The sequence below is a fragment of the Castor canadensis genome, chromosome 2 (genome assembly GCF_047511655.1).
Source record: "Castor canadensis chromosome 2, mCasCan1.hap1v2, whole genome shotgun sequence".
In the NCBI taxonomy this organism is placed as follows: Eukaryota; Metazoa; Chordata; class Mammalia; order Rodentia; family Castoridae; genus Castor; species Castor canadensis.
In genome coordinates, this window is record NC_133387.1 from 184021377 (window position 1) to 184045346 (window position 23970).

General features: G+C 50.5%; 1 protein-coding gene across 1 annotated transcript in view; it reads left to right on the forward strand.

Annotated features, from left to right (window-relative positions):
• Dscaml1 (DS cell adhesion molecule like 1) overlaps nt 1-23970 on the forward strand; it is a 322763-nt gene that overhangs the window by 262347 nt on the left and 36446 nt on the right. Inside the window, exons 12-14 of the mRNA XM_074066655.1 lie at nt 16638-16837; nt 17201-17297; nt 17848-17976. Of these exons, the coding sequence (XP_073922756.1) occupies nt 16638-16837; nt 17201-17297; nt 17848-17976 (426 nt within the window). The remainder of the gene's footprint in view (nt 1-16637; nt 16838-17200; nt 17298-17847; nt 17977-23970) is intronic.

A 23970-nucleotide genomic window follows, 5' to 3' on the forward strand; every position in this document is an offset into this window, starting at 1 on the left:
TCAATAAAGGTGTCAGGTAGTTGGGGCCTTTAAGATCTGGGCACATGAGTCACCAATGAGATCACGGGGAAATTATTCTCTGCCATCCCTTAATCCATCCTACACCACCAATACTGCTCTTCAACCACCTGCAAAGCCAGCCACAGAAAACCCCACCATTGACAAAGACCACTTTGCCACACCTTCAACACAATCAGGAAATATTTGGTCCAATACAGCTCTCCCTATCAAACCTCACACTTCTGTGAACTTTCAGACAGCAGTAGAGACCTTCCTCCCTACTATCCCTAAAGAGAAAGAAAGGAAATATTCCAAAGGCAGCAGGGCATTTTAAAAAGCCCTCAAGAGTCAAACTGAGGGCTGGAGACTTAGCTCAAGTAGTACAGCACTTGCCTAGCAAGCATGAGGCACTGAGTTCTAATCCCAGTAGCACCAAGAGGCAAACTAGGTGTTTGGTTGGGCACTGCTGGGGAGCATCTATACCATTGATCCTGGTGGTTTCCAGCAGTAACTTGGCAGGTCACTGAGCACTGACTGGGTAGGCCAAGGAAGCTCCATGATGAAGCGTGGAACAGACGGACCTGGGTTCAGATCCCGGCTCTGCCACTTAACAGCCCTGAACTCCAGAGCAACAATTTCTGCAAGCTCTATGTCCTACTTTGTAAGTTTGGAATTACAGACAATCCCTGACTTAATGATTTTCAATTTTACAATGGTGCAAAAGCAATACACATTAGCAGAAACTTCACATTTCAAAATTTGATCCTTTCCTGAACTACTGATAGATGGCCCAGCAGTCTTTCTGAACAGTGGGCAGAGGCATTGAGCCACAGCTCCCAGTTAGCCATGTGATCACGAAGGTAAAACAACCAACGCTCTATACTCAACACTCTGTGTTGCCAAGAACACAGAACAGTAGTTATCTGCCACACGTAGCCAGCACCCAAAGCCTCCCCTTCACATCCACCAGACACTAGGTTAGATGTATTCAATGCATTGTCAACATAAGATGCGTCCAACTTATGGCAGGTTCGTCAGGATGTAGCCTCATTGCAAGCTGAGAAACTTCTGTACTTTTCACTCATTGGTAAGGTTTAAATGAGACCATGCTCTTACAGCCTTTAATCTGGCACTTGACACAAAATACACATCCAACAATTGTTGGCAATTGTTAGTTTTAGGTGCTGAAAATCTAGTGATGAGTAAGACAGAGTTGCTATTCTCAGGGAATTTAGAAACATGAAGAGGAAATAGATATAAACTCCAAACAACTCTAATACACAAAATGATAAGTGCCTTAAAAAGCTACAAATGAGGTAGAATCAGGGATGGAGTCAGCAATTTTTAACTCTGGAGGTGAGCAAGGGATGTCAAGAAAAGTTTTACAAAAGCAATGGTCTCTAAGTAGAGCCTGAAGAGGAGGATTCTGACAAGAGCCAGTAGGGTGAAGGTCAGGCCATTCCTGGGATGAGGAAACAGCTCAATCAAAAGTCCTGGGGGATGGGGGTGAGGTCAGGAAAATCCACAAGTGTCATATGGCAAGGTGAGAAATTAGGGTATCTGGCAGAGAGTGAAGGGAGGATGAAACATGAGAGGCTGTGGGCTTTGGGAACTAAACGTGTTCATCCTGTGTTGAGCTGACTTGATACCAGGCTCCAAACCTGAGTTCCAGGAGCCTGGAGCACTGGCAGGGCCAGTTCTTGTGGAATTGCATGCAGAACCCTCCTTGGGGCCTGCGTTTCAGGGTTCTTCAGAGGAACAAACCCAATAAGAGATATAGAGATGCAGAAGTAGAACTGATAGATTAGATAGATAGATGATGATAATAGATAGATAGATAGATAATGAGTATATAGATAGATAGATGATAGAAAGATAGAAGATAGATAAATAGATGATAGCTAGATGAATAGATAATAGATAGATAGAGGATAGATAGATGGATGATAGATAGCGAGATGAATAGATAGATACAGAGGATAGATGATAGATAGATGATAGATAGATAGATAGATAGATAGATAGATAGATGATAGATAGATTGATTGATAGAGAATTACTAGGAAAATTGGCTCATACAATTACGGAGGCTGAGAAGTCCCACATCCGCCACAGACTCTGGAAGGCTGGTAGCATGACTCTGTCCAAAACCAAAGGGCTCTGAACCAGAAAGCCAACAGTGTGACTCCAGTCCAAGGCTAAAGACCTGAGAACTCACAAAGTCATCGAGGTAAGCCATGGTTCCAAAGGCCAGAGTGCCTGGAGCTCTGTGCACAAGGGCAAAAGACTACCCCAGCTCCTGGAGAGAAAGGAAATCACTTTGCTATGCCTCTTTTCTTCTGCCTGGGTCCCCAACTGATGGACGGGGTGGTGCCCATGTTGAGGGTAAATCTTTACACTCAGTCCACAGATTCATGTGCCAATCTGCCTTGCAGACACCATCAGAGACATACAGAAATAAGGCTCTACCAGATTTCTAAGTAGTCCTTAATCTGGTCCCACTGACACCTAAACTAACCATCACGGGTCCAGGAAGATAAGGGCTTATCAGAGTAGGCAAGTAGTTTTCCAAATCCTGGCATGACAGCCCCACTCCTCCCTGACCCCAGAGTCTTGGTACAGCTGAGCCCAGGGTACTGAGCATGCACCCTAGCCTTATTCCTTGCCTAAGAGAAAGTCAGGCAATAGCTCCTTCCCAGAGAACTCGAGGTATTGGATCAAAGCCAGATCAAAGCAGAGCTCCAGCTGAGACCAGAACTCCCCTCTGTGGATTCAGAGTTTAGAAGACAGAGCGTGGAGTAGGAGTCCAAAGACTGGTGTTGGTCCTGCCTCTGCAATTCACTGACCATGTACCTATAAATTACCCCTTCCCTCCTCTGAGCCTCAGTTTCCTCATCTGTACAGTAAAGACTCATCTGAACTAGAATCCAGTCACTAGCTGACCCAACGCCCCTTCCAGCAACCTGTCTGGTCTTTTCAGGACGCCAGACCACCTCCCAGAACTCAGTAGAAAATAAATGTAATTAACAGAAGATAATGCCACGTCCACAGAGTTACCTTTTAGCTCCCTTTGAAAATTAAAACACACAGAGAGAGAGAGAGGTAATGACCAAAAAGAAGAGGAGGCAATTTCTCCTTCAACTGACACATGGAGAAAAAAATATATATATCTTCAAAGAATTCTCCAGTGAGCAGCAGGTACAAAGCCAAGCAGCTTAGTCTGGGGTGGAAGGGGGCTGACATTGTTTTGATGCCACCACCATGTGGCAGTGCCTCTAGGACTCAGCTGGCCCCTTGTCCAGCTGGTTACCTTATTAGACAGGTCCAGTTTCAGCCCCCAGACTCCCCTCCACCTCCATGAAGAATCTTATGATTGGGTCACAGACAAAGCCCTCGGCCAATTAAACCCATAAGGGCTCTTTGTTTGGTTTGAGTTTTGATTTGTTTATTTAGCAAAATGTCAGAGCAATTAAAGTGAGATCCAAGAACCCTCAAGCAGCATTGCACCCTGATATAATCACAAGAAGTCAGGGCAGGAGACCAAACCTAACTCTAATCAGGGTGCATGATGGGGAGAGCCTGGCCCTGCAAAAATAAATCCTGAGCCAGAGTCAGGCAGTTCCAAAATCAGGATGTAAAACCTTAGAAAATACAGCTAATTAGGATCCATGATGGTCCTGATTTCAAATTTTCCTAGTAGAAATTCCTCCACCTGAGGGAAGGCTATATGCAGGGCGTGGAGATGGAGCCAGGCCACCCAGATCACACATACAAAAAGCCCCTCTCAGGACAGATAATAAACTGAGGCACAGAGAGTTCAAGCCATTGGCCTGAGTCTTTCCTGTGTATTTCTGGTAGTGGGTCCTGTCTTCTCACCAGACGGGGGCCTCTTGGGGACTGGGGCTGAGCTGCTCCTCCTTGGGTGAGAATTATCGCCCCTAGCACCCAGCTCAGCACAGGCCTTCACCCACTTGGCATTGTGCTGGGGTCTGATCAGCTGACTGAACCCCAGCCTGCAGTTTTGGTCTAATCACAGCTGGCTGCATGGGTCACTCCCTCAGTTCTTCTCTTAGCTCCTATGAGTCCCCATTGCGGTGAGGGTAAGGGGACAGAAACTTCACTGGATGTGCAAGGAGGCAGGAAACCAAGTGTGGGTGGCACCCTGAGCTGAGGCCTAGGCACTGAGTCAGACTGTCCTGCCCCCCACAGTTATGGGATTTGGGAGTCATTACCTCTCCTCTCAGGTCAGTCATTGGTTAACTTCACCTGCCAAGCCTCAAGGGGGCTGCTAGGGCTCCACCCTGGCCAGTGCCAAGTCAGGGGGTCTCCTCTGCAGATGGCAGGTCTCTCCAGCTGCTGGCAAAGGAGGAAGAGGAAGAGGGTGGGAGAAGAAGAGAGGGAGCCACTGCGATTTCCATAGCGATGATTACCCACAGGCTCTCTGGCCTTATTGATCCTCAGAGTTCATAGAGTAGGTGCAACACTTGTCTCCTGCTTCGTCAAACAGAGGCAAGGAGCGAGGCAGACACAAGGCCAGGCTCCGCACTACAGCCTCCTTAGAGGATCAAGAACTCAGCAAACTTCCTGGAGGTGATGTAGGAATCGACCAGCCCTGCCTCACCACCCTCTACAGGCCCAGTGGAGCCAAAACAAGCAGCTCACTTGGGAGACAGGTAGGGCCTGACCAGGGAGCCAGGAGTCCTGAATCTCCTATCAGTGTTTCCGCTATGCCCTGGGCAAACCAGAATCTGCACACCCACCCTCTGAGAGTCAGTTTTGCAACTCTGTCACAGGGGTTGCCATCTTCTGTCACTTTCCCTCACCCCCTAGGGGTTCACAGAGCTTATCAAGTGGGTCCCATCCTATTGAGCCAATGGAGACCCGAAGGCTTGTGTTGCCAGTCCCTGGTCCTGCCTTTCAGAAACTGTAGCCCCTGGTGTTTCCAGGGGTTAGAGAAAAGATGAAGACAAGGAAATGGGGGATTTTGTTGATCTCAGAACTATAACTGTGTCACTGGAGCAATCCAGGTCACATCTCAAAGCTGTGCAAAATTTTCAAGGTACACCAAAACAATCTCTATATGGAACAGTCCCCCCAACCCAGGCCGCTCACAAGCAGAGAGGTTTTGTTGAAGAGGTAGGAGGGATGAACCTGTCCATGCATCCTCCACTTCCAAATTAAAGGTGTCTGACCCCAGTGACCTCAGTCTGGGCTCTTTCTTTCTCAGAGGCTTTGGGCAGGTGGCTAAAACACACTATCACATCTTCCCTGTCCCCTCTGCTCCCACAGTCCCTATGACCACAGCACTGAAGTTTCCAGATGAATCTGGGCTCCAATGTGTCACTCAGGGCATAGCAAATGAATAGCAGGATGATATATATCCTGTGTGTCCACCACAGTAGAAGTGCCAGTCAACACACCCCTCAGATGAAAGCCAAGGTTACCGCTGAGGAGCTCCATTTAGTAGGTAAGGCAATCCAGGCAGGCAGAAAGCTGAGCAGTGCCTCCAAACCCTGCCCCAAGTCAGGGAAGTCGAGCTGCTCCCCTAGTTCCAATTGAAGGTAGGTGCAGAATAAAGTATTGTATCAGCCAAGCCACAAGTTTGTACTTTGTGTCGCCCATGGGTCCAGCATGGTGTCAAGGTCTGTGTATTCACCCGTTTTCTGTTGCTGGTAACACAAGCTGGGTATGTCTTTAAGAAAAGGGACTTATTTTGGCTCATGGTTCTGGAGGCCTGAGACAGGGCATACACGGTGAGAGACAGGGAATGTGTGCATGTACATGTGTGTGCATTTCCGTGCCCTCTGACCTTTCTTCTCATAAGACCCCAGGATTCAATCACAGGGGCTCCACCTGATGACCTTATCTAGTACTAATCACCTTCCCAAAGCCCCTCCTCTAAACACCACAGTCATATTAAGTCATTGGGATTAAACCCAGAGTCTGGAGCTTGCTAAGCCAAGTGCTCTACCATGTGAACCACACCCTTTAGTTTGTTTTTTAGACAGGATCTTGTACTTTTGCACCTAGGACTGTGATCCTCCTACCTTTGCCTCCCAAATAGCTGAGATTACAGGTGTGTACTACCACACACAGCCCAGTTTCTACCCTCTTGATGCCTTACAATGAGGATTAAATTTCAACCCATGAACCCTTGAGGGACACACGCAAACTATATCCAAACCATTGCAGTCTGAGAGAGAGAAAGGCAAAGTTAAATCACCATCCTTTCTCTTCAGGAATTTATAGACTATTTAGGAAGCTGCAAGAAGCCTTTGGAAAAAGAGGCAAGGGCACATGCTAAAATGTGACTGTGCTATTATTACAATGTTAGGTTAAAGAAAGAAAAACCCAGAGTATTAAACTGGGTGCTAGTGGCTCACACCTGTAATCCTAGCTACTCGGGAGGTACAGATCAAGAGGATCAAGATTCAAAACCAACCAGGGCAAATACTTCACAAGACCCTATCTCAAAAATACCCAACACAGAAAACAGCTAGTGGAGTGGCTCAAATGGTATGGAGTGCCTGCCTAGCAAGCATAAGGCCCTGAGTTCAAACCCCAGTACTGTCAAAAAAAGAAAAATCCAGAGTGGATAGACAGGGTCTGACAGCGCTTCCTTGAGGAAGAGGACTGGAGTCAAGCTTTAAAGAGTAGGTAGGTTGGGATAAGCAAAAGAGGGAAGAAGGACTCCAGGTGGAAGGAGCAGCCCAAGCAAAGGCACTGGAGTAGGAAGCTCACGTTGGAGGCAGTGAGGAAGATGTCAGGCCAGAGGGTGGCAGATGGGAGTGAGGTTGCATGGGAAGAGTGGCACCAAAGTCCAGACATGACGTGCTAGAGGATGGGAATGACATGAAGACCCTGAGCAGAGGGATGGAATGGGACTCCAAGAGCCATATCAAAGGAACAAACACCAGGCCTTTGTGGACTCACATCAAGAGCAAGAGTTGGGCTTGAAACTGAGAGGTGAGGAAATGGAGTTGGCAAGAATGGAGAGGTGGCATGGAGGCCATAGCAAAGAGTTGGAAATAGTTACCATGAGGCAGCCTGTCAATACTCCGCCAGGATTTCTCCCTAAGGCTGGGCACTATACCAGGTGAGCCTAAGGCTCCCACCCCTTAGGGTGTGTGACTGGCAGGTGTCCCGGAGCCAGAAAGCAATGGGAATTGTGGACTGAGTACACACCCCTGTAGGTTTCCTGCTCTCAGACCTTTCCAGATCCCTGCCTCAGTTTCCCCTGACTTTGTTTGCAACAAAGTACCACCAACTAGGTACCTTGAAAATCACAGACTTATTGGCTGACCTCAAGGTGTCAGGAGGGCCTGGCCCCTCCCAAAGGTTTGGGGAAGGAAGTGTCCTTGTGTCTTCCGGTGCTACCAGCAGTGTGGGACTCACTGGATTGTAGACACCTCACTCCAGTCTCTGCCCCATTGCCACATGGCCTTCCTCCTGTGTCCTACACATCCTCTTCCTCTGGGTGTCTCTCCTCTACTTACTAGGACACCAGGCCTGTGGGTTGAGGGCCTACCCTACTCCAGTATGACCTCATCTTACATCTGGATTACATATGCAAAGACATTATTTCCAAATAAATTTGCATTCACAGGGAGCAGGCTTAGAACTTGGACATGTCTGTTTTGGAAGACACAAATTCAACCCACCACTGTCCCCGTGCACAATGTCTGTTACTGACAGCATCACACTTTCCAGAACCTAGGGACTGAAATGCTGTCCTTCCTGGCATCCCACTACCATCTCCATGTCAATGCAAATGGTCTCAGCTCAAAAGTCTACACTCCCTCCTCTCCTGTGCATGCAACTCCAGGGTCAAATCTTACCAATGGCCTGTGTAGCTGGTACCAGCCACACCCGCTCTTCATGTCCTGTTGTCTACGGCGTCAGATGGCAGAGCTGAGTAGTAGGGACACAGACCTCTGGCCTGCAAAGCCTAAAATATTTACTTCCTGGCCCTGTCACCAGGCTCTAGCATATCCAGAACCCTGACCCAGAAGTAATCAAGGAAAGATGGCCTCATCTCGTCTCCTTCTGTTTCTGGAAGGATTCTGAAATTCAGAGTCACATTGCTCATCTTTAAAACTTCCTGCATCCTAGGCTGTGGGGGAGGGGCTTTAATGAGCTCCTTCCTGGAAGGCATTAACCATGATACAAGCACATAATAAGCATTAACGAATGTTAGCTACTGCTATTACTATCATTTTTCCAACCTTCGCGGGAAGTAGCAGAACAGAGGCCGAGGGAAACCCCATCCCACCTTCCTTTGAGAACACATCCCTTCCTGCCCTGGCACTCCTTGACAAGGGAGGACAAAATACAGACTGGCAAGTCCACGGTCTCAGCTGGGCCCACCCTGCTGCAGAAGCAGACCTGCAGTCCAAGTCTTCAAGGTTCTGCCATTCTCTGTGAACCCACACCAACCCTCATTGTGCCAGTTCTGATCCCCAGAGTCCTGGGGTCCCCACTCCCCAGGCACCTCCCCAGTGGCTCTCAAAAGCTAGGCTGGTTGCTTCTGTGTAATGTGACTCAGTCTCACACTTCAGGTGGAGCTTGGCTAATCAGGGGAGACAAGAAGCTGGAGTGGGTACCATTGAATTAAGAACGCCATGGCCTGGTTCTTTAAGAAAGGAAAATAAAGCAGGCACCAGAAACACCGTCACCCCCACCACCCCAGCCTTCCCCAGGGGAATCCTGCCACTGAGGCTGAAGAAAGCTGCTCCCACCCTTCTGCTTGGGGCCCACTACCCCCACACGACAGCAATGTCCCTTTGTGGTAGCCTTATCTCACACCGCCAAACAGGTCCTAGTTCTTGTCAGGAGCTTGTTAACAAGAACAGAGACACAAGCCCTTGGGGGAGGCAGTGGAGGAGGCTGGGCCCAGGGAAAGAGCCCCCCCCACCAACCTCTCAGGCTGCATGCAATCCTTTCAGAAAGAAAAGGAGTTGAGAGTCCTTGGGAGAGGAAGCTGCCTGCCTTCCCCCGCCCCCCCCGCCCCCGGCCACAAGGTGGGTTTGGGAGCTCTTGGGGCTCCAAAGCACCCACTGTCTCTCTTTCAGAGGAAAAAGATGTCCAGAAACCCATCTCAGCTTACCCAAAGCATCCTTCTTAGCAGAAAGCACTATGAGGCTACTGGAGAGACTTCAGTTAGACTAGCAGAAAGACTTTCCTACTTGGTGGGGGGCAGGGGGAGTGGTAAAGAACAGAGGGACTTTGCAGCCTGTCTTTAGATCTTATTGACTTCAGGGCTGTCCTGCGTGCTGCAGGGGAAGGACCAGAGGGCAGAAACTAGAATGGGGGGTGGGAGAGGGGTCATCCACCCCGAGGTTCTTCCCTGGACCATGTGTGAGGACCACCCAGGTGGGGGTGGCTCCTAAGGAATGCAGATGGCCTGACCTATCTGAGATCAATTAAATCAGAACCTCTGAGGGCGGGGATCTTAAAGCTTCCCCTGGCTCTCCTGTGTCACCAGGCCTGACAACCTCCTCCCCTCAGCAGACACACAACCTGGGAGAGCAGACTGACGACACGCCTGAGTCCCCAGTTTCTAGGCCAGCCCTCTTTCCCCAAATCAGTCTGAAGTTCTGGTACCCCCATGCCCAAGCTCCTGATCCTCTGTCCACCAGTGTCATGTCATGGGTGAGATCCCATCTGTCCTCTGCTGAGCCCTAGCTCTGCTTCTTAACTGGCTATTGGTGACCTTGGGCCCTTTGCTTCCCTATGCCTCTGTTTCCCATTTGTGAAAATTAAATGAGCTAGTGCACCTGGCACACAGTGAGCCCTCAGTAAAGTCAGCTGTGAGCTCTGGTGACTGTTACTGTGAATGGGGTCAGGGAGGAGCCCAGCTTCCTTTGACATCCCCTCCTTTCTCATCATGTCAGCCTCTCCAGTGCCTTTCTCCTCCCGTTTCTTCTTCAAATCCTCCTTCCCACACACACAGCTCCACTCCTTTGGGTATTCATCGCTGAAGCTTCCCTCCCTGGTGGCTCAGGGACTGTCAGAAACACCAGCTGAGCTCCCATCATCAAGGAAGAGAGGGAGGGAGACAGACACAGAAGAAGTGGGACTCATTGTCCCCTACTCCTGCCCCCAGCCCCAGCCCTGCCTCTTGTCCCCACCTCCCCAGCCCTGCTGCAGTTTTCGGTCTCTTCTGAGCCATCCACATAGGTCAAGGGAAAGTAGCCTGGCAGGAAAAGCTAAAATTAAAGGAGAGAGTGCTGATGAATTGTTAGAGGACTTGGGGCCTTGTTTCTTTCTTGCCACTCACCAGCTGTGTGACCTCAGACAAATCACTTAACCTCTCTGAGCTCCCATTTCCTCCATAGTAAAAGTGGGAATAATAGACCTTAAGCTACTTCCTTACAAAAATGAGGCTCCCTGCAAAGAATGCATTGGCCCTTGTAAACTCAAGGAGCAGACTCATCCTGTCTTATGAGATAGGACCCCAGAGGAAGGGGGAAGGTGGGAACAAGAGAGGGGCCAAGTAGGCACAGAGTTTATAATCCCTTCAAAAGCATCTGGGGACCTGAGAACTCTACCTCTGAGCCTGGGGTTTGTCACCAAGTGTGTGGATGCTGGGGGTGAGCGAGGCAGCAGAGCTGTCTCATGGTGTTTTAAAATCTATCAGCCTCTCACATCAAATTAAAATGTAAATAGCAGCTGGTCCGGGCAGGACCTGGGGGTGACAGGAGCCGGCCTGCGAGTAATTTCACAGACGGGAACCGGTTACATCAGATTCTGACAACTGTCTTGTTTCTGAAATTGATTTCCTCTCCCTATGGCCTGCGGTCCTGGGAGGGCCCTGGAGCACGGGGAGGGGCAGCTGCTCTCCAGCCCAGTGCCTCCTGCTGTTTGTGGCCTGCCAATAAAGCCCCATGGGACCAGAAGGAAGCCTGTTTTCTGCAGGCCTAATGGGCAGTGGTGAACCCCAGGGACCCCAGTCTCCTCCCTGCCCTGGAGTGAGTCTAACTGCAGCCCCGGGCTCTGGAGGAGCCTTCTTTCCACAGCTTCCCAGGGCCTCAGCTTGGATGCTTCCGCCCCAGAAGTAGGAGACAAGCACAGAAGTGTCCCCACACAACCTGGGGTGTCAGGGAAGGAACTGGAAGTCACCAGGGCCCCTCTTTGCCCTCTACCAGAGTCTACCCTGTTGACCACTTGCAGTGCCAGGGAACCCGCTTCATATCAGGACTCACAGGATGCCTCACCACATCCCTGTGCCAGCCCTCCCTGCCTCCAAGTCAGAAGGGCTCCCCTACACCCAGTCTGTAGGAGAAATGAGGGTTTCCTGGGTGTGACTCCAATCACATGTCAGGAAGCAGACTGTATCTCATTAAAGCCTTCTGCACCCCGTCGGAGCAGTGTGACCCTCATGGTTGTCATTGACCTTTTTCACTGGACTCAGTCTGTGCTTAGGGTCGCTCCCATTCCCCAACTTTCCCGCCTGGGCCTCTCGAGCTGCAGGGACTGCTGTCTACCCCAGCTATGGACCACGGAGGCTGTCCCCCCCCCCCCCGACAAAGAGGCCACAGCTGTTTAATGATGATTAAATCCCATTTCCCAAAACCAGGCGCTGAGTGTAAGGGTGTCAGACAGACAGACAGCAAGAGGCAGCCAGGCCCTGTAACCACAGCTCGGGGGCTGAAGAACAGCCTTCTGGAACCCTTGGCTTCATCATTTGAAAAATGAATAATGCCGGGCATGGTGGATAGTTTGTGCCTACACTCCTGGCTGCTCAAGAGGTGGCAATCAGGAGGATCGTGGTTTGGAGTCCATCTGGGCAAAAATTTAGTGAGACCCCATCTCAACCAAGAAGCTGGGCATGGTGGCCTGTGATCCCAGCTACTTGGGAAGCTTAAGTGGGATGATCATAGTCCAGGCTGTCTGGGGCAAATAACGTGAGACCCTATCTGAAACATAATCCCAAAAAGGGCTGGGGCATGGCTCAAGTGGTAGAGCACCTGCCTAGCAAGTATGAGGCACTGAGTTCAAACCCCAGTACTGCCAAAAGAAAAACTTCTCATGAGCAGGGAGAAATAATTGGAAATGAGCTGAGAGGCCCAGGCCCCTCCATCCAAGCGTCAGACATGGGGAGGCTGTAGAGCTTGGTCAAGAAGCATGTGGGGACCTGGGCTTCAGAGCAGAGGAGCAGCTGCAGTCCTGTCTCAGATGGCTTCACTCATGCAGGGCGCTTGGAGCACTGCAGGGACACAGCCTGTGCTGCACAACAGGGGACCGTGAGAGTGTGCACGTGGAGGGAGTGTGCACTGATGCAGTGCAGCAGTGTGGGAGCTGTGCACAACAGGACACTCGCGTGCACTTGACAGTCACATCAGCTCATGTGTGTGTGGCACAGGGTGGGGTGCACTGTAAGAGTGACAGAGCAGGGCTATGGGTGAGATTGTGCCTGCAACTGACTGTTGGGTATGTTTTGGACACTCTGTGTGAATGTGTGTGTGTGTGTGTGTGTGTGTGTGCAGAATTCAGGACCCATGGGATGTCATTCCATGAACATCTATCTCCCTAGGGGATTCTTGGGCTCTGCCCTCGACCCAGAAAGTCTCCATACAGGGATGTTCTATTGTGTTTGTTACTGCCATTTGGTAGAACAGAGAGTCTTTGTGGCCTAGAGCAAGAAACACCTGAAGGGGTGGGGAGGAGGAGAGAAGGGGAAGCAGGCACCTGTGTCCGGGGTCTCCTCTCATGTGTGGGATCTGCCTCATTGAGCCCAGCTGTGCAGCTGCCAGGAGGACTGAAGCCCCGTATATGGCCACAGGAGGTCACAGTGGTGCTTGGAGGCTGGGACAGGGCCTGAAGGACGGGTGCTGGGGTAAGTCTTCCTTTCTGGTGCTGGCAGGAAGACTAGGACTGGAAGAAAGGGAAGGTGTGTTCCCTGATCTTGCCCAGGATGAGGGGCTGAAGACCTCATAAGCAAGAAGATGGTGCTCTCAGTCCTACAATTACTTCCCAGGCCATCTTTCCTCTCCTTTGACACCCAAACCCTCCCCCAGGGGCCCAGAGTCACGGGGTCTTGCTGACTCTTCTCTCACTGTCTATCTCTAGCACAGAGAGCCTGCTGCTCCCAGGGCAGCAAAAACTACTAGAAAGTTCCTTCTTAGACCAAACAAGAGGTCTGCCTTTCTGCCTTCGCAGGGACTCCCCTCCCTCCTGCAGGTTGCTCACTCCAGGTTTCCAGCTTGCCCGTGTCCTCTGTGAAGTAGAATGCTCAGAACAAGACACAGGGAACCTGGCCCTGTGACCATTCGTCCTACAGAGTGGGGGCTAGGTCTGCTGTGGCTTCCATGTCCAGTGGTACCACTTTGGGTGTTAAGTATTGCCTTCTCTATTGAGATGGGGTTGTCACCATGTTACCCAGGCTGACCTCCAACTCCTGGGCTTCAGTGATCCTCCTGCCACAGCCTCCCGAGTAGCTGGGACTGCAGGTATGCACCACGATGCCTGGCTTCCCCTCTTTTAGGGAACACAGTAGCTCACTAGAAAGTAACCGTGAACAAATGAATTCTGTACGTAGCCCCAGTTTCTCCATTTGTAAAAGGAAGGGTCTGTGTAGCACACATTGCACACTATAATAGTATATTTTATTTAACTCAATAGATCATATAATAATGTAATTTATATGAAAATGTTAATTAGCTATTTTACATTCTTTTTTTCTTTTTACATTTTTGAAGTATTCACCACACATCTGTCTCCATTGGATAGCTGTGGTCAAGTGCTCAACAGTCACATATGTCTTCATGGCTACATAGTGACCAGTTACATCTTTTCTTGTCTTTAGATGGTGCTGGGATTTGAACTCATAGGCTGGCACTTGCTAGGCAAGTAGTCTACCCCTTGAACACAGTTCAAGCAATAAGCAGCCCACTAGTGGGAAGGTGGAGGGAGCTGACCCCAGACATGCTTGCCAGACAGGGTTGAGAGGCCAAGGATCTCTGGGGACCCTACTGTCTCTGACTACCCTCATGTCTGTCTCTGAACAAGATTAGAAAGATCAGGTCCCTGCTGTAGGACTGGCATGCATGGATACCCAGGTTGTGCACTGCTCAAAGGTACACAACCTGAGGGGTGAGTGGGATCTGAAATCAGGTCTCTGCTCCACTGGCCAACCTGTGGTTCTGTCACCAGGCCGCATTCAGCCAGAGGAAGCTTTACACTTCCCACACAGGCCCTAGACTGGATACTGCCAGCCTGCAGGGAAGGCAGAGCAGAGATGGACTGCAAGCTTCTCCCCCTGGAAAGATTCCTCAGACCAAAGAAAGACTCTTTCTTCCCCTCCCTTTCTCAGACTCTGACCCTGTGCTGAGGCTGACCCTGTCCCCACCCTCCTATTCACACACACACACACACACACACACACACACACACACACACACACACACAAACACACACATGCACTCATACTCCTCAACAGCAGCCTCAGGAATAAGATCCCTCCTTTCCCAACCCACCTAGGGGCTCGGGGTCTGCCAATCAGAGCAGAGGCAGCCCCGTGTGTCCACCACCCCAGCCCCAGCCCCCCACCATTTCCATCCTCCTGTAAAACCTGGAGCCATCTGCAGTGGCAGACTTGACTTGTTGATGTAAAATCTCACTCTATATTCCACCCAGGTTTATACGAGTGAATTATGCAAATCTTTGATGGAAAAATATTCTTGCGCACATCCTTGAGAGTGTAAAACCTTAGTCAATAATTCATACTCGATGTCTCTGACTGCAGGCTTTTTCTTCATTATAACTTGCACCTCGTTATTTGTCTTTCGCATTTTATTGTATATCTGAGTGTAATGCCATGCATTATAAAATTTATCTGCTTCATTATTTGATGAGCCGGGGCTGAGGAATGTGCTAGAACACTCACTGGTGTAGGGGCCTGGGGCCAGGGTTGGCCCCAACATCTAATCTCGTATGAGGAGACAGCAGACGAGGTGGCTGGTTGTGTGGTGTGACTTCAGGAAGCTGGAAGCTGCCTTTCATCCCCCTTCCCCGGTTCCAATGTCCCCTCGCCCACGCCCATGGCTTCCTTCTTTTCTCCAAAGGCTTATTCGCCCATAAAAGCCAGCTGTCCCTGGAGAATCAGCTGGGAAGAGCTCTGCTGAGCAGGTCTTTAAAACTGGAAGAGAGGGAGAGGCAGAGGACACCAGGAGGGAAAGCTAGAGACAGAGCAGCTATAAAGTTAGAGCAGGCACAGTGCTGGGGGACAGGGGAGGGACCCAGTTTTGAGCAGAAAGAGGATGGCGACCCCTTTTGTGTCACTGTGCAAGCGAGCCAGTGACGGGTAGAGGGACGGTGAGCTGCCCACTGCTCTGCAGAACCCCATGTAAAGCGTGCTCCTGCCCTGGATGGGGGCTGTGGGGTGTCCGGTCCTTACAGCAATGAGAGTTCCTCTCCACTTACTACTGCACATCCCTCCCAGGACAAGAGCTACCGGTACTCTGAGAAGCAGGTTTTCCTAGAAAGGTGGCAAGGAAAGAAGGACAAGGACAGTCCTCCAGTTGCCACTTACCTTTCTGGGACCTTCCCTGCAGATGGCTGCCTTTGAGCCTTCACACAAGTGCCCCCTGCCTGGGAGCCCTCACCTCTGTCCTCCCTGCCCCAGCTGCCCCCCTCCCCCCGCCCCGGGTGGAGGGCAATGCCCTTCCCAGATGTCCCTTGTCAAAGCGAACTCCTCCTAAGCCCCCAGGAAACACTCATCAGATGTTCATGGTCCCAGGCGGGCATCCATCATCCCTTGTCCTCCATCCAGGAGGCAAGGACCCTAACTCAATGTGTGTCTCCTCCAAGTCCAGCCAGTGCCTTGTGATGGCCAGAGTGCTCAGCACATGTTGGTTCACACGTGGCAAGGAGGAAAAGGGACAGGACTTCACAGGGTCTCACGCCATCGTCCCCCTGCTTCTGTCAGGCCAGTGGAAAGCATCTCCTGATAATCGACCAGAGACTGTCTAAGAGACTGGGAGCGGGGCCCATGACTTTGGGTGGAAAAAACAAAATTACATCTTGTTTTCCACTAACCTCTAAGTGAAATTTATCATTTCCTTCCATTGTGAACATAAGCCACAAACCACAGCAGGAATAGTATGTGTGACTGTCGCCCATAGAAATCCACAGATAGTTCATGTCAAATCACATTTATTGTAAATATCTCAAAATAGCATTCATGTTCGTCACTATTATAAAAGCCTGGTAATATAAGACAGTAATTATAAGGCTGCTGCTAGCTCTTATTTCAAAAAGAGTAATAGAACACATATTGATATGTAATAAACAATATCCAAAGTTTGCTTGTGAAGGTTTTTAATTCCTGCAAAATCATATTTCAATATAACCAGTTTCCTTTGTTGTGCATGTAAAAACGCTTTTTGATGTATCTGGTGTCACCAGGGGAGTGCAGGGGGGTAAGAAGCCTGGGTGAAGAGGGAGGCTTCCCCAGACATGGATACAAAGGAAGAACAGGGCCAGGCAAACAGAGCCTCCCGAGCCCTGTTCTTCCCCTTCCGAGACCCTCTCCAGGGGCTTCTCTGGGGTGGGGCAGCGGAAGACCAAGCTTCTATGCATTTGTGCCAGGGTGGCCTTGAGGCCTTCACAACCCCTGCACCTCCTCCCTTCTGCAGTCCCGGCCATGATCACCTCCCACCCCAACACCACCATCGCCATCAAGGGCCATGCAAAGGAGCTGAACTGCACGGCGAGGGGTGAGAGGCCCATCATCATCCGCTGGGAGAAGGGTGACACGGTCATTGATCCCGACCGCGTCATGCGGTACGCCATTGCCACCAAGGACAACGGTGATGAGGTGATCTCCACGCTAAAGGTGAGTCCCAGAGGACCCCAACTCACAGGGAATGGGGAGCCTGCAACATTACATCTGTATCCGAGGGAGGATACAGATGGGGACACTGGAAGCCCCTCCTCCACCACCAAAAGTACCTGCCTGTGCCCACCCAGTAATTTGTACCTCAGCACCTCACCATATCTCCTTCTGACAACCACAACCATCCATGAGTGGGCTCCTCAGCTCCTCCTTCTTTCTGGAACCCCTGGCATCCCCAGACCCTCACTTGGCCCCCTCGCAGAACAAGATGGCCTTGCTGATACCCCCGAAGTGGCCCCTGACCATCTCTAAAAGACTCTTCTCCACTTCTTCCCTCTCCTGCCCCTGCTGGCTGTCTCCCAGCTCAAGCCAGCTGACCGTGGGGACTCCGTGTTCTTCAGCTGCCATGCCATCAATTCATATGGGGAGGACCGAGGCTTGATCCAGCTCACTGTGCAAGGTACAGTCAACCTGCCCCACACCCCACAGCTAAGTCTACCTCAAAGAGCAAGAGGTGTCACCCACACCACAGTGGAGGATGACAGGAAATGGCCTTGGTGGGTGGAGAGCAGGGGGAGGTTCCCTTCTCCATCCCTGCCCAGAGTAGGAAGGTAGGAGGACCAGCCAAGCACTCACGACCTCTGTAAAGACCATTTTGCATCCAGAAGGGGGCACAGTCAGGCTTCTGGGCCCAGACCTCTAGAGACAGTGTGGAAGGAGAAGGCCAACTGGGAAACTTGGGAGCTCTACCAGAGGGAAAAGCAGGCCACCAACTCCAAGGAGTTCCTGCAAAAGAGCCTGCTCTCTGCCAGGCCGAGGAGGAGTGGGCCACAGGTGGGAGGACTCCTTGGGCTCTTGGCCCACTGCTGGCTTCCAGCACCCTTCCTGACTAAACCCCAGGACTCTGAATTCTTCACTAGACCACAGGTGACATTAACCCCCAGGAATAAGCAGGAGGCCAAGCTCTCTGTGGCCGTCCTTACTTCTGTCCCTCTCCTGCCACACCCTAGAGCCCCCCGACCCTCCAGAGCTGGAGATCCGGGAGGTGAAAGCTCGGAGCATGAACCTGCGCTGGACCCAGCGATTCGATGGGAACAGCATTATCACAGGCTTTGACATCGAGTACAAGAACAAATCAGGTAGATGAGGGGCCCGAACGGTGAACACATGGCCTACCATGGCCCCTGTGCTGTACACCCTGCCTGTGTGCCTGTGGTGGGGCTGTCCCAAGCAGAAACACCAGCACATGTGGCCTCCAAAGGGAGAGACACTGGTCAGACTAAGAACTCTGGGTACAGAACCAGAGCCCCCCAGTCAGTATGAAGGGGTGTTGGCCCTTCTTTCCAGGATCATCTCTGGGCCAAGGTCCTCAAGGTTGGGTTTTTTCGGTCATCTGGAGGCTCCCAGTTTGGGATGACTCAGGTGTTGGAGGTCAGAGAGCTGGCCTTCCCAAGGATGAGTCATTGGGACTCCCTCAGCAAGGAGGAGTGCCAGGAAAGCTCCCTGTTCCAGGAACCCTTCCAGGGCCCTCCCCTCAGACCTTGCTTGCTCTCTGTGGCTGCCCTGCCACTGGGAGGCACTGTGGGGCAGAGTGAACACTGAGAGCCTGGAGAAACCACAGTGGCTCCCATTGTCGGTGACAGGAATGGCACGGGGAGGATGGGTCAAGGGTTCACATGGGCACTGTCAAGGCAGGAGTGAGAAGAAAACATGGTTCTCATTCTGGATCCTGGTGAATCCAGAATGTGAAGCCTAAATCAGTTTCTCATAATAAATTTAAAATGAAACAGGGAAGAATCTGAAGATCTTAACCCTATCCCAAGACTTCCACCTGCCAACCTCAACTTGTCTGCTGGGTCTTAGCTTAGATCTCAGGTTGGGTTTTCTCTTGAATCTTCCAGATCTTTCCTCTCCCACTTAGCACAGCACATGGCCTGTGGCTGGTTGTCCTCTCCTCTTGGTTGGTCAAGTCCCCTTCCTTGCACCCAGCACAGGGCCAGGCACATGTGATGCTTACAAGGGTATAGAGGGGGTTGAAGTGAGGCGCAGGAAGACACACACCTGTCCTGCAGTCCCCACTTAAGGTTGCTTCCAAGAGAAACTCTGCCTTCAGAAGCTTACAATCTAATTACCGTCAGACACCCAGATTCACCTGGATGCAGGGGGGCAGAGGAGGGGCTGCAACCACCAGCAATCATCAGAAAAGAACCTGTCCGGTCCCTTGCAGATGCTGCACTGAGCTGGTTTTAGAAGGCTATGACCTACAGGGAAAGGGAAGGACAGGGCCCAGGAAAGGCACAGTGCACTCCAGGGAGAAGCCTGTGGTCTAACTCAGGATTCAAGGGATTAAAGTACTACAGAAGTGCTTTGGTACTCAGGAGGCACAAAGATCAGGAGGATCGAGATTCGAAGCTAGCCCAGCCAAATATTTCACGAGACCCTATCTCAAAAGAAACCATCACAAAAAAGGCTGGTGGAGAGGCTCAAGGTGTAGGCTCTGAGTTCAAACCCAGTACCAAAAAAAAAAGTGCTTTGTGGTGCTGGATGTGGTGGTTCATGTCTATAATCCCAGCACTCAAAACTAAGGCAGAAGGATAGTAAGTTCAAGGCCAGCCTGGAATACATTGCAAGATCTTGTCTCAAAAAAACAAAAACAAGGGATGGTGATGTGGCTCAGTGGTTGAGTGTTTGCCTAGCATGCATGAGACTCTGGGTTCAAACCCCAGTACCACAAAAAAAAAAAAAAAAAAGCTTATAATCCTAGCTACTCTGTACTCTGGAGGCTGCAATTGGGAGAATCACAGTTTGAGGCCAGCCTGAGCAAAAAGTTTGCGAGAACCCAACTCAACCAGTAGTGCTATGGCATGTGCCTGTTATCCCAACAACAGTGGAAACTCAAAATAGGAGTATTGCAGTCCAGGTTGACTTGGGCAAAAAGCAAGACTCCATCTCCAAAATAACCAGAGCAAAGAGGGCTGGCAACATGGCTTAAGCAGTAGAACAACAAAACCCTGAGTTCAAATCCCAGCACCACCAAAAAAAAAGAAAAGTGCCCTGGGGCAGGGCTTCTACTTGGATGAGGAAGGTCATTAAGAGTCTCTAACAACATCCAGAAGACAAGCAAGAGGGAAGTTGCAGCCTTGCAGCCAGGGAGAGGTAGAGAAGGGGGAGAAGGCGGAGTGTGTCCGTCTCACATCTCAGGACTCTTTGAGGGTGGGCATGAGTTCCAGGAGCAAATACCATCTTCACATGGCACCAGTGGGTGCCTGGGCTGTGACTCACACCCCTCTTCCCTGTTCCTTGTAACTGCCACCCTGCCTTCCTCCCCCTGCTGCCCACTGCCCTGGTGACCACTCTAATGTGTGAAGAGCTCTCCTGGGGCATTGCTTAGCAGGGCACTGTTAGGACATCACACATCTGGAGAGCAGTGCAGAGGAGCAGCAGCCAAGGCAAACACTGTTCACAACATATTCACTTCTTCCCCTGGCCCTCTGGCTCCCTGCAGGACAAGAAACTGCAGTGGCCCACCTCAGAGCCAGGAATGCCAGGATGGGGAGTGGGGCAGAGAGAGGGGTGCCAAACTCAGTCTGTTTGTATCTTTAAAGAAAGAAGTTACAAGACCAGAGCCTGGAGAAAGCAGCTGGTCCTCTTCTTTACCTTTGGGTGGGGCTGCTCCAGAATAACCCACCTGAGCATCCTGGCCTTGGTAGCAGGTGCGCCGAGAGAACCGTGGTGCACTGTCATGGAAGGCAGGCACAGCTTTCCATTCTGTAAAGTGGGGACAGAAGGCCTACTGCCTCCCTCGGATCAGAAGAAGCGAGGCCAGAGTGAGAAATGTTAGGTCCCTCTTCCTCCTCTAGCTCCAATGCCTAATGTGGCAATTTATAGCCCCATCGGACATGCAGGCTGAAATATATGTCTGTCAGCCATCTCATGTTTGGAGTGCCAATGGTTTTTGTGGGATCTTTTTTTTTTTTTCAGAATCATACGGCAGCCATGTGGTAGGGAAAGGAAAAGAAATAGGAGACAGAATGTTGCCTTTGGAGCGTACATGCAGTGAGAGCATGAACACACGGCACACGCACACTTTCACAACCATTACACAGCGCTATCGAGTGCAACACACCACAGACGTGTTCCCTGAGAGCTGAGGAAGGCATCCCAGGGAACAGAAGGGTGCCTCAAAGGAAGGAGGGGTATGCGTGTGCATCTAGTTTTCCCTCCCAAACCTGGGGATTTGTGGGACAAGGATCATTCTCAAGGCTAAAGACTTGGTTGACCAAGTTCAAAGCTGTGTGGTCTTCAGCAAGTACTTAACATTTTTGGCATCTCCTTATCTATAAAATGAAGACAGCCAGCACTTCATTCTTGGGGACACTGTAAGGATGAGTAGAGCGTGATGACATATGTAGAAATGTCTGACATTTCTGACCCTGGCACATCAGATCCTTCCCTGGTCCCTATCCCGAGCCTCTTTTCCCCTCCCCACTGTCTCTTGCCCCATGCTGGGTCCCACCCATCTGCCCTGACCCCCTTCTCTGCCCACCCTGTGCCCCTTTGCCATATTTTCTGCCATGTCGCTCATTGTGCTAATTTTCCAAGGGAAATGAACAAGTCTGTCCTTTTTAAGCCATCCCACTCATGCTGTCTTCTCCCGGCCCCAGGCAGCAGAGTAATAATACATGAACGCTGAATGATAAATAGCACCATCCACACAAATCTATCAGAGGGCACTGTGCACATTTAAAAATGCAGACACCACATTTTGCCTCTGTTTGCCAAGTAAGTAGCAGGGATGGGTTGTCTGAGGATGGCCCTGGAAGCCCAGAAGCCTGCCTTGTGGGCCAGCTGGTTCAGAGCTGTGCTAGTCCCCATGGGGGAAGCCAGTGTGGCACAACATGTCATCCTGTGGGAGGTAGAGTGTGGCTGTCATGAGTTGCTATTGTGACCCAGGGACCCTCTTCTCTGTGATGAGGAGAGATTGTCATGGGGAGCTTAGAGCCTTGGTGCAAGGAGAAAATCAGAGATGCAGAATAGATTTGTTTCCCCAGCACAGGCAGCTAAATGCTCCAGATGTGGCTTTCTTTCAGGCTGTCCCTCTACTATGAATGTGGTTCCTAAAAAACACAGCCTCTCAGACCCCTCTCAGCAAGTAGCCTGCAGAGCAGAAGGCGTGGACAGTTCCCCAACTGCTCCCTTAGTTTTTAAGAAGAATACTTTGCATCATAAACCCTTTGATGAAGAAAAGGAGAGAGAGCCCTTAATGAAATATGTTAATCTGGGCAAGCCAGGCTCATATGAAAGGGAATATTAAAAGAGACAATATTCACCAAAGCCAGCTCAGTACTCTGGGAGCTGAAAAGGGAAAGGAAGAAAATAGGGCCCCTGAGTTCAGCTATTCTGGGTCAGAGAGATGACATGATCAAGTTTGGAAAATCAGCTAAGCCCTGCAGATTTGACTCTGATGCATTAGCCTTGAAGGGTTGTTGGGAGAGAGTTGCTATGCACCAACATCAAAGATGATTTGGGAACACAAGGTCAAATCCACCTGCAAACTATTGCCAAAAGCAGAAAGGCAGGAGCCACTCTGTAGGACACCCTCACCCACTCCGTCTTGTGATTGGCAGCTGAGTGAGGCAAGGGAAGAAAAGACAAAAGGTATTTATTGTGAGTACAAAATGCGGAGAAACTCCAAGTCCACAGTAAAAGCCAAAAAGAAATGGCTCTGATTTAAAACCAACAACAGGTTTTGAGTGCCAAACACTGCAAAGCAGGAGAGAAGACCCAAGCTTTAGACATGGTCCCTGCCTTCAGGGAGCTTAACATCTCCTTGGGCAGTGTCTCTGGGATAGCGAGCCCTGGAAAGGAGGCACTGAAGAAGGAAGAGGTTTCTAGCAGCTGCGGAGCTCAGAGGAGGAGAGTGGGGAAGGCTAAGACTGGGAAACATGAGCCAGGCATTGCAGGGCCTGGATCCTGTTAGGAAACTTCACTTTTATCCTAATAACAAGGAAAAGCTATAGAAAAGTTTCATGCAGTGGAATGGCAGTGCCCCATTGTGTTTTGGGAGGACCACTCTCAGTGCCAAGACAGAATGCATGCCCTGTGAGAAATGCACAATCATATTTACAGAATGAATGATGGATGTAGCATCCAGAACAGATGGAAGGGGGCAAAGTACACACAGTGGATGCTGGGGGCCTGGCTAGGAGGTCATTTTCCTGGTCCAAGTGAGGGATGACAGTGGCTTGGCCTGCAATAGGGCTGGAGGTGGAGAGACATGGAGATGTCAGAGAGATGTATGGCATACAAAAGCTACTTGACAGCACGGGAAGGAAAGGGAAGAGTCCAGAATAACACCTAACTTTCTCACACATACAGTAGATGGTGGTGTCATTCCAAGATAGGGAAGCAGGTTGGAGATGGGGTGCATAGGGTCAAGAGTTCTGTCTTCATATTTAGTTTGAGGTGCCTTTGAGATATCCTAGAGGAGAAGTCAAGTAAACTTCTGGAGTTCAAAGAAGGCCAGGCTACAGAGTGACCTGGGAGTTATCTGCGTACAGATGGAAACAGAAAGCAGGGCTGGGAAAAGCATGGGGCACAAGAGTAAGACCTAGGATGGAACCTGAAGAATAATGGTAGGTAGAGGAGGAGGTAGATACAGAGAAAGAGAAAAACATACCCAAGAGATAAACAAAAAGCCAGGCAGTTTTCTTAGGGAGCCAAGGGAAGAGCATTTTGAGAGAAAGGAAGAGATATTTAGCACAACTGAGAAGCCAAGAGGGAAATGGGTTTGGTGATGTGCAGGTCACCAACACCAAGGAGATACAGCACTGACTTCATAGGACAGTGTCAGAAGTAAATGGCCAACACTGAAATCGTCCATCACTGCACCTGGCACCTCACAGGTGCCTGGGAAACATCGGTGCCTCTTCTCCTTGGCTCCTCTGTTTGCAGACACATCCCAGGAGGCTCCTCCCTCTGCCTGCACTCATCAAAAATGAATGCACTGACTTCTGATCCCGTCCCCTCTCCCATAAACATGGGCAAATCAGATGTGATTTGTTAGCTGGCACCAGCTCCCAGGATGCCACAGAGAGGAGTGAGCACCTGCCTCCACATTGCTAGTCTGTTCC